Raw genomic sequence first — 11,181 nt, 5'->3', positions numbered from 1 at the left:
TATATAATCTTTTACGACATTTTTTTACATGCCATAAATCATTACACTTTTCACGGCATAATTTTGCATCTCGTAGAAAGTTATTTTTAATATATAATATATATACAAGAATATGACCTTGCCTAAACATATGTAGACAATAGCTTATAAAATGCAACCTGTTAACAAACCAAGCAGAAGCAGCAACTATGAAGTAAGCAAAAAAATCTAATATCCATACACCAAACAACCTACATACTAACTTTCGTCCACAACTTTTATCATATCAAGCTAATAACAACCTCAAACATATAAATCAAAAAAAAGTATCCAAATCATAATATTCATTTATCAACATGATCTACACTATGAAAGATGGCAAATTTATGCCATCTGTTTATGCATTTATCCAGAGTTTTAAATCACATGATCTATACTATGAACGAACTGTCCAAGTACAAGTTTTGGGATCCAATAGTGCCCAGAGATGATTATGATCACCATCCTTCACAGCTGTTGGCAATGAAACACTCGTCAATTGTAATCAACTGACTAAAAAGTAGGCTTCAAAATTGTTCGCTTATACCAAAATTTGACAAGGTATACAGAAGGGATGGTTGAAGCCTTGTATTGAGACAAATAGAATAACTCTTTTCCACAGAATTCTCTTTCAACCCGATTATCTGAAGCTTTTCCCAGTACAATCATTTGTCCCCCCTGCAACAGACTTCAAAATTAGAGCTGAAGTGCACTGATTGAAACACCAAACAGAGCATGGCAAGATAAATAGTTAGGCAGTCAACAACAGAATAACAACATCAAACTTTCTAGTAACAACATAACCAAGACACTTCTATGCCTTTTTTACTGTGCCAAAGAAATGTATGTGTTGAACACAACTAACCATGACCTTGTCCTTGTTGCATAGAATACATATAGATTCTCCTTAAGACACCACAACTGAGCAAAAGTTGAAAGTACAGTGGTCACTAATTGGTACTATTAACAATGTGCATACATTCATGAGGTCTCATGTTGGGTTCTGCAAATAACTGTATAGCTTTCTTCTAAAACAAAAGTTAAAGCATTTTCAAGAAATCTTTGATAGTACCTTTTCCTTTATTGCCATCTAAATTAAGTAAACCTCTAGATTAGATAGTGACGAGAGGAAAGGAAATCAATCTCATACAAACACAGAAATGGCAAAGAAAAGGAAATGAAAACTTATAGCTAGTGCCTTGGCTAATCACATTGATGGTAATTTGTACCAAAGTGGCAACATAATGGCAGCATAGCAGTATCGTGAAAAGTTCCTCAACGGCACTAATTTGTAATGTTATCTATAATTAACAGGAAAAATAAAAGAATGAGAGATGAACGTGTACAAGTAATACTCACTGAGAAACTTGGTTCATTGGATCATCAGACATCTGCTGCAGCTGCTTATATTTACACTCAAGAATTAAGGAAACTTCACAATTCATGAAACACTTGGCCTTCAAAAATTCTGAGGTGGAAAAAAAAGTTAAATGGCGTTAAAAAAGTTAATGTCATACCGTGGATAGCTTCAGGTCATAAGTGAACCCAAATATCTCATAGGTGTAATTGATAAATTCTAACACACTCCTGACTTCATCTTTTATCTGAAAAATTAAGAAAAATAGTTATGTGAGGCATTCAAAACGTATAGAGTTAACAGGTCTTAGCTATATGTCACCAAGTTTAACTAACCACTCCTAACATGACACAACCCCAAAATAAAATTTTTGATGAACAACAACAACAAAGCTACCTACTGAAATCATTAACCTGCTAAGTGCACCACTAGCCTCATTCCGATGCAAGAATCCAAAACCAGCCATGCGAAGAGGAAGTTCTGGATAACCATATGAAAAAATCAAGATACAAATGCCACAAATAGGATAGAGGAAACAACAGGATGATAATTTGCAGCAAAGGTAAGCTATGAGAAGGAATGTAAGTTTTTTAGTGTTAAAAGCTAAATAAACACACAAAAGCCATCTAAAACTTCACATATCACTGTCAATTGGTAGGGTAACATTCAAAAGAATAAAATAAAAATCCCAATCTGATCCATGCAGAATAAATTCAAAATAGGTGTAAACAATGAAAGGAAAAAAAATATTTAGTATGCATTGTTCAAGTTTTTGTCACTAAAATGAACTAATTCTAATCATCATCATTTAAGTAAATGGACTAGCCACCCGTCAATCTAATCCTTTTGCCTTTCTAACGACTTAATTCCATAGACTTATTTGAGAAGATTGCTTCCAGGATTCCCAGAAAAACAATTGATCAAATCAAAGAGCACTACGAAGCACTAGTTGAAGATGTTGAGATGATTGAATCGGGATTTGTTCCATTACCTGATTATGAAATAATCAAGAATGATGGGAATGGATCAACCCCTACAGTGCAAAACAAGTTTGATTATCAACAAAGGAGGAAAGACGGTCCTTGGACTAAGGAAGAACATGGGTTTGTTTCTCCAACCTTCATATATTTTGCCATTTATATGTCATTTGTTTTGTTTTTTTAATTTCACAATTTGATTTGGTCTTGACTTGAATGCCCTTGGCATTAAAATTTAAATTTGCATCTTATTCCATGAAATCAGGCTTAATGCAATGAAATGACCTATGCCTTCTGTAACAAGGGCCATGAGGGTCATGAAATCAAACTGAACGAAGAATAACATATGGATAATGAAATCATGAAATTACCTTCTTTCCACGAATCACAGCACCAGGCTCACCTTGGATAACCATGTACTTAGTGTCGCCAAGGTAAAGTCCAATGGGAGCGAGAAAGCCAGGTTCGTCGAGATCTTTCATGATGCCAGTGATCTCATCAGGCTTAAACTACAAAAAAAAAAAAAAAATTAACGATTATAAAATACAAAATCAGCACAAGGGGCAATCAAATCAAATCAAATCTAGCAAGAAACACAAAAGGTAAGATTCTATTGAGGCATAGCTGTAAATAATAAAAGCCATATATATGAAGTTGAGGAAACTTCAAAACCTAATAGATAACTAGAATTTGAGGTGAAAAAAGCAATGTTTATGAACAACATGGCTGGCCATTTCTCAATTTAAGATTTTAAATGATTTTGTGATTAATTTCTAAACAGACCTAAAATGTAAAAACTTGAAATGAAAGAAAAAAGGAGATCCATTCTAAGATCTTCCCAAGGTAAAACAGATCAAACTCATAGGAATGCAAATTGAATAACAATGCAGGTGAAAATCAAACACTCTGAACCGGCGCTAATCAACCAAACAAATCAAATCTCACATCTCATGATTCAATAATGAAAATCCCAAAGCCAATCATCAAAAAAGGTTTCATAGAATCATTACAGGTTTCAATAGATGAACACTCGGATCTAATCGAAATCTCAACAATTCAAAAAATCAGTAAAGGCAATCGGCGATCAACATTTTTACGAACAGATTGATGAAAAAGCAATCGAAATCAAACATACTATAATTAAATAAACAAATTAGAAAGACAGATCTATGGAGAACCTTGGGGAAAGAAGCGCTCTGAGCCTAGACGCTGCCGTCGTGGCCGAGGATGGCGGTGGAGGTGAGGTGGTTGCCCTCGATGTCGCACATCAGGTGATCATCCACGTATGTCTGCCACGACATTTTCCAAATCTCTGCTCTCTCTCTCTCTCTCTCTCAACCTCTGTTTTCTCTCCTTCTGGCTCTGTTTGTGTGAAATGAAATGTCTGTTTGTGTGAAATGAAATGTGTGTTTCGACTCAACCAAGGGCATAAATAGTTGCTGTCTGGAGACTAGAAAGTTCTTTTGAAAGCAAAATAGAGAGCGATTGGGAGGAATTACCTTGTGCTTATATGTTCACAAAGTAGTAGTCATTGTTTTATAGGAAGAAGAAGATTGATTCGATCGGTTGAGAGAGATTAGGGTTTAGAGAGGGTTGAGAGAGAGAGAGAGAGACTGAGAGAGTAACAGGGCAATGGTTTTCAATTTAATTAAGTAAGTTTTTAAATATTTTAAATAATTTTTTTTTTACTTTTTAAATTCAAATAATTTACATGTACTTAAAAAAAATATTTTAAAATTTTTTTTAAAAATCACTAAATTTAAAAAAAATATAAAATTTAATACACTTCATATATATTATATTTTATTATATTTTTTTACAAATATTTTATTTTTTAATTGTATTTAGATTAGGCACATTTAAAAAGTAAAAAATAAATAAATTATTAAAAGAAGGAAAGACATCAAATCAAGGTAATTTAAAAAAAAATAATTATAAATTAATGAGAAGTCATATAAATATTAATTATTAAAATTATAAACTTTTTCATGAATATGTAATTTTTTTTTCTCAAAATCCCACTGGGTGCAATTATCCCTTAAAAGAGACACTAAATTATAAAATAACGTATAAATTATTTTTTACGTTGTCCTCAATTAGAAATATGTAAGGTGAGAAGCTTTGTTGGAAATTGTTAGCTTTTCTAAATCAAAAAAAAAAAAAAAATTCGGATTGAAATTTTTTTTAATAAAAGTTTTCACGACATGCTAATGCATGCCGTATAAAGTTATAATATTTTACGACATGAAATGTATGTCGTCTTAAGTACAAATATTTTATGACATATTTTTTGTATGCCGTGAAAATATATATTTTTTACGGCATGATTTTGCATGCCATAAAAAAAATTCTGGATTGAATTTTTTTTTTTTTTTTTGTGCAAAAGTTTTCACGACATGTTAATGTATGTCGTGTAAAGTTATAATATTTTATAACATGAAATGTATGTCGTCTTAAGTACAAATATTTTACGACATATTTTTGTAAGTCGTAAAAACATACATTTTTTACGGCATACTTTTGCATGCTATAAATATATGAACCAACGACTTACATGGTATGTATGCTGTTATGATTGCATAAAGAATAAGATAAGCAAGCTCGATGGTACCTGAAATACAAAAGATAAAGAGTAAAAAATCTCAATAAGTATCATTGTTTATTGTAGATATGTAACGCCCCACTCCCGGGTCGTTAAATACACTAAAATAGCCTAAAAAAAAAATACAAGTTTTGCTCTAAAAAATAATAACTACAAAATTGTCTCCAAATGGTACAATATCCTCTAAAATAAACAATATTACAACTATCTCCATATTTAATAATTAAAGTGGTAGATCCAAAATCTCTGTATTAATAAATCTTTCTAATCTCAATTTCGAGCTCTGCTAAAATCTGCTTCGCACCTGAAAAATAAATTAATTCGGGAAGTATACAATACGACGGGAATACAAGGCTCGGATACAGAATAAATTAACAGAAACCCAACAATTTATGACACTAAATCAACGATACGATAATCAAGCAATTTACCAAATTGCACAACAAATCAACCATAATTTATCTAGACCAAACACTCAGTCCTACTCAGTACATGACTAGTGAATAAATTCATTTATTCACCCACCTCACCCAAGCTCCATGCTTATCCGGGCATATTGGTGTAAACAATTAATAAGATTCACTCAATCCATGTACGGAGTATTTCCATGTCATTCAGCCAGACAAATCACCATTTAACACAGAAATATTTGTAGAGAATTTTACCAAACGATCAGAATATCAACGATTCAACAACGAACGATTTTACGAAATCTATTAATAACCACATTAATCAAGTAGATTGCAAATTGAGGATGATTAAAAATATAGAACTCTTTGCAAAGAGATTTAAATAGAGCATATTGTATACAATCCAAATTTATTTCAAAATGATTAATTCCATCACCATAAATCTGAAATTGCTCCATGGATCTCCAAAAATAGTTTTGATCAAACTTCTAAAACATAAAGTATGTATGATTTAATAAAATCTACAACTCTCAATTTATTTATTTATTTTATAAAATACTCATTTTTACTCTAAGCACTCCCGTATCTAAACTTAATATTTCTACTCTATATAATTTATGAGAAGGGGAGAACTGAATGAAGAAATGGTTGTGAGAAGTTCCCACACTCGGCTGATTTATAGAGGAAATGAAGGAATGGAAGAAGATTAAAACAATTTAAAAGAAATGAAAAGGTTAAATGATGGAATTGGTGGGTTTTGTTGGCAAGTCAAGGAAGTGAGGAAACTGTAGGTAAAACCCACGGTTTTGTCTTATTTCTAATTGTATTTTTTTTTTTTCCACATTCTTCTCACATGATGGGGGAATGGTAAATTGATTTATTAAATAACAATATTAAGTTTAGATACAACGGAGATGAGATAAATACAAATAAATAATTTAAAATTAAATTTTTATCTAAAAATCTCACCACTAAATTAAAATAATAAATCACCAATACCACTCACTAAATATTAATATCTCAAAATTCAGGTGTTACAAGATATATAAAAAAAAAATTAAAAATTAAAAATTTACTATACAACATCCATCTATTGAGGAGCTAATGTAACTTTTTGTAAAAAAAATTATAACACAATAATTTTAAAATAAGAAAAAGATAACGTAATCAAAATATTGTTGTACATGGAAAAAAAAAAACCACAAAGGAAAAAGAGAAATCTATTTTGATTTATTGTTAGATTTATTTTAAGATTTTTTTAAATTACAAAATAAACACAAACAGTGTCTTTTGTGGATTTGTATTGGATTTTACGTGATAGACATCTGATTGAGTGAATTGTGGATATGCATGAGTAAATTGTATGAATAAGACTTGTGGGGTTTTTTTTTAAAAAAATAACGTGATAGACATTGGATATTTATAATTTGTATATATGTTTTTCATTCATTTAAGTTACAGATATTCGAGAGTTTTTTTTTTTTTAAATAATATGATCGACATTGGATATTTGTAACTTATATATAGATATATATTTTGTGGGTTTATATTTTTATTATTAATTTATTTAAGTCATTATGTGATATTTAAGTTACAGATAATTGTGATTTTTTTTTTTAAATAACGTGATATACATTCGATACATATTTGCAAGTTTATATATATTTTTAATTAATTTATTTAATTGAGAGTGAGATTTATTTTAATTTATTTAAGTTATGTGATAGATATCTAATTTTTTTTGAATTTTAGGTGAACTACTTTTGATATGTAAAGGAGAGGATTTATAAAAGTCGAAGAAGCTATCAACACTGTTATATAAGAAGAAACAAATCAAATCTGATTAAATTAAAGAACAAATGCAAATCACAAATTAAAAAGCAAGTAAGCTCAAATTATGTAAAATATAATAATGGAAAAGATGAAAAAATTGAAAGAGCAAACATATACAAGAATTCCTATGTGAAAAAGAAAAAAGAAAAAGAAAAACAATACACATAGCTAAAATTTTGGAGAGCTAATATTATAATAATCCTGAAAAAGTAGATCTACATCTTTTAAATTAAATCAAATGCATGCAAAAAAATTCATATATTTTTTTTCTTTTAACTCTTTTCATTTCACTTTCCAATATCACTTTTTTCTTGTAATCAAGTAGGCCCTTAGGCATTGTTTGGATATTGAATTTATAAATAAATTTAAGAAGCTAAAAGGTGAGAATAGAAAATTAATAAAATTTTTACTTTTACTTCATTGAAAAAAATAATTATCGAATTGATAATTGGATTGGATTGAATCAATTTTTTACATATTCGATTCATTTAATAATCATATTAAATAGAATCGAATTATTGAATCGGATTTTTTTAAAACAGAATTGAATTTTCGGATTCGATCAGATTAATTCCAATCCATTGATAAATGATTGTTTTACTACCATGTTTAATGAGTAAAACTAGCACATCAAATTGCCGTACAGACCATGCAAACCTTGCACTGAACCAGATATGGGCTTCCATGCCTGTGGGCACGTGGTTTTAATATGTCTAATTGTTCAACCTCACTCTCAAAAACCATGTCCAATTGTTGAACCTCTCTCTCTCTCTCTCTCTCTCTTTCTCTCTCTCTCTCACAGCTATTATGAAAAGATGATTATAATCAACTTTTTGATAAAAAAACTACTTATAAGTAGCTTATAATCTGTTTTTTTGTGAGAGAAGAAGTAGATTATAATCCGAAAAGTGAATTATAACCCACTTCTCAAAAAAAATTTATGTATTAGCAAGACAACATGATGGGTGGTGTCTGGGATTTTTTTTAGGAAAATTACACTTTAGTGTATATTTGAAAAAAAATTAAATTAATGATAAATTTTATAAATATTAAAATATAAAATTATATACTTTTTTATGTATTTGTAATTAATATTTTGAACCCCACTGACATGTGGTTTTTCTTCCTTTTTTTTTGTGATATTTTTAAAAATATATTTTATATTTTTTTTACAGTTTTGAGTTTTACTCAATTAAACAAATTGAAAAAGTAAAATCTAAAAAAAAAAATTTTGAAAAAAAGCACCGGGAATATAATAATAATAAATAGTTGACCTTTTGGACTTTTTTATGTTGTTGAATTTTTTCAATATTTTTAAAAAAAAAAATTTAGATTGGTCTACACAATATGAATTGAAAAAGTATAAAATTGATATAATTTTGAAAAAAAATCATTAAAGACAATTTAAAATATATATATATATATATATATATATATATATATATTTATGTGTAACTTTTTTAACTATATGCCAAATACTCCTAAATCAGAAAAAATTATATGAGGTCCTATGTCACTAGACTGATTTAAGTGGTCTTTTCTTGTTGCACAATTTATTTTAAAGAAAATTACAATTTAGCGGTATTTTCATAAAATAATTATAAATTCATGAAAAATTTAACAACTTTAATTATTAATATTTATAAAATCTGTCACCGATTTGAAATTATTTTTAAAAATCTACACTAAAATATAATTTTGTTATTATTTTAAATTGAATGTTTGACGATTGTGCAAAAAAGTAATTGAAGGTCTGATGACAAGGGATTGACAATGGAGTCTGAATCTATGATTTTTCATGAGCTTTGGTAATAGGACAAAAACATAAAACTTAGAGCTTTAGTTAAAAGACAACCCTCTCAGTTCTCTAATAATACAAAAATATTTCAAAATACTTTGAGATTGTTTGAAATGTCCTAAATAAGTGTACTTTTTAACTTTTTAAACTAAAAAATTGAAAAAAAAAAATATGATTGTTTGGGTTAACTTTTTGACTTTTTATGAAAAAATGTGTATTAAAAAATTGTATAAATTAGTGTATAAAGAAAAATTAAAATTGAGAGTTGTGCAGCCGTACTTTTTGACTTATAGTGAATAATGATAACTTTTTAACTTTTTGAGTAATTTTTTAACTTTTTGACTTTTTAGATACATGCCAAACTTGGCCTTAATTACAAAATTAAACACAATTCTCTCACTTACTTGATGCAAGTCCACACCCATATTATGAGGTTATTTGGAATGTTCTAAATAAGTGCACTTTTTTACTTTTTATAAAAAGGTGTATAGAAAAATAGAGAGAAGATGTTAATTGATGTGACCCAAAAAAGATATAAACTAATTAGTCTTTCCAAACAATGTTTGCTTCTATGATTTATAGTTTATGTATAGAAAAATGTTTGGGGGCCCTAATTCTGTGGCTCAAATGTGGCTCAAATGGCTAAAACGACGTCGTTTTGGCCATTTGAGCCACATTTGAGCCACAGAATTTGGGCCCTCTACCATTGCTCTTTATGTATAAGTAAAATAATTGTTTACATACCCCATTGATGCTATTTAGCACTGCCAACTCATCTTTAAGAGCATTTTAATGGAATAATTAAATTTGTGTTGAAATATGTGGTAAGGAAGAACAAAATTTAATCTTTACAGCCAAGCAGCTAAAATAAAACCCAGGTGAGAGGATGACAAACACATCACTAAGCAGAAGGTGGGTGTTCTGCTAAATTCAAAAGAGACAATTCCTATACAATTGGTGTGGTGGGGGGGGGGGAAAGCATATGGGAACAGTGTTGTGGACCCAACTAAGCATTTGGAGGGACCTCAAACATAGCAAATGCAATTCAAAGGGAATAGAGTTACCTATCCACATGCCTCCCTCCCACCTTCTTTGTCCCTGTTAGGAATTGAAACACAAAATGAAAGAGTACACAATAATTTTGGGAATGACTTACTTCTTATTGAATAATCTAGGCTTATAAATAGCCTTCTACAATCTTAACAGAATGAGAAAATTAGCCCACAGCTATAACTAATCAACATAATAAGTGCAACTAGAAAAAAGTCAAGAAACACTAAACAAGTACCCTAAAGACTAGGGCTTATTCAAATCGAATGCTTATCTGAATTCCTAACAGAAACCCAAACTTTCTCTTCATTCCCTCCCTTAAACTAGTTTCCAACTGCAACTAGTTTAATTCAGGAACTTGACAAACTCCCAACTGACTCCGAGACCTCTGAAATGCATCCAATGTGAGGGGCTTTGTCATCATATCTGCCAGCTGATCTTGTGTTCCACAATAAACCAACTCAACTGCTCCTTCTCGTGTGAGATCACGAAGAAAATGGAAGCGCACATCAATGTGCTTGCTTCGACCATGTAACACAGGGTTTTTTGATAGTTTAATTGTGGAACTATTATCGCAAAGGATTGAAGTGCACTTACTTTCTTCCAAACTCAGTTTCTCAAGTATCCTCTTCATCCAAACAGCTTGACTAGCACAAGCAGCTACAGCCACGAACTCTGCTTCAGTGGTTGAAAGAGTGACTATAGGTTGTTTTCTTGAGGACCAGGCAACAGCTCTAGATCCCAACATGAAGACACAGCCTGATGTGCTTTTCCTGTCTTCTAGATCTCATGCATAGTCGCTATCTGCATAACCAACCAGATCTTCACACCATCCCTTCTTGTAAAAAACTCCAAGTCCAGTGGTTCATTTCAAGTACCTCAGTATCCTCTTAGCTGCCAGCAAGTGCAACTCAATTGGTTTAGCCATGTACTTGCTAATCAAGCTTACTGCAAACATCAAGTCTAGCCTCGTAGCTATTAAGTACATGAGGCATCCCACCGTTTGTTTAAACAAAGTCTCATCAACACCAATCCCATTCTCATCTTTAAAAAGTTTACAACTTGGAACAATGGGATTATGAACTGAGTTGCTATTCTCCATCCTAAACCTCTTCCACACCTCCAAAGCATATTTT

General features: G+C 30.3%; 1 protein-coding gene across 31 annotated transcripts; it reads right to left on the bottom strand.

The window, feature by feature from the left end:
* Positions 1-233: 233 nt before the first annotated feature.
* On the bottom strand, positions 234-3,756 carry LOC114261997 (threonine--tRNA ligase, mitochondrial 1-like). Of its 31 annotated transcripts, none has more exons than XR_014363911.1 (7): positions 3,531-3,755; positions 2,756-2,861; positions 2,367-2,408; positions 1,772-1,855; positions 1,536-1,622; positions 1,378-1,450; positions 670-696 (listed from the first exon to the last, which is right to left on the bottom strand). XR_014363911.1 is itself a non-coding variant. In XM_082919782.1 (6 exons), exons 2-6 carry the CDS (start codon positions 2,832-2,834, stop codon positions 684-686), a joined length of 300 nt encoding a protein of 99 aa, XP_082775908.1. In that variant the 5' UTR covers positions 2,835-2,861; positions 3,531-3,755; the 3' UTR covers positions 234-683. The 31 variants fall into 31 exon arrangements, 6 of the variants coding, with proteins under 6 accessions (XP_082775908.1, XP_082775904.1, XP_082775907.1 ...); XR_014363913.1 differs by having other exon boundaries at positions 1,776-1,855; XR_014363914.1 differs by having other exon boundaries at positions 1,789-1,855.
* Between the last annotated feature and the right edge of the window lie 7,425 nt (positions 3,757-11,181).

The sequence above is a fragment of the Camellia sinensis genome, chromosome 3 (genome assembly GCF_055761805.1).
Source record: "Camellia sinensis isolate YWXY chromosome 3, ASM5576180v1, whole genome shotgun sequence".
Classification (NCBI taxonomy): Eukaryota; Viridiplantae; Streptophyta; class Magnoliopsida; order Ericales; family Theaceae; genus Camellia; species Camellia sinensis.
The sequence above is the reverse complement of the archived record's forward strand: the minus strand, read 5'-3'. Positions and strand labels throughout refer to the sequence as shown.

What these genes read in the sequence shown, in the direction of transcription:
- LOC114261997 (XM_082919778.1), bottom strand. Translation starts at nt 2,834, where the DNA reads ATGAAAGATCTCGACGAACCTGGCTTTCTCGCTCCCATTGGACTTTAC. An exon ending in CTGTGATTCGTGGAAAGAAG is followed by an intron (nt 1,856 to 2,723) that starts GTAATTTCATGA and finishes ATGGTTATCCAG; the next exon opens with AACTTCCTCTTCGCATGGCT. An exon ending in GCTAGTGGTGCACTTAGCAG is followed by an intron (nt 1,487 to 1,788) that starts GTTAATGATTTC and finishes TTTCCACCTCAG; the next exon opens with AATTTTTGAAGGCCAAGTGT.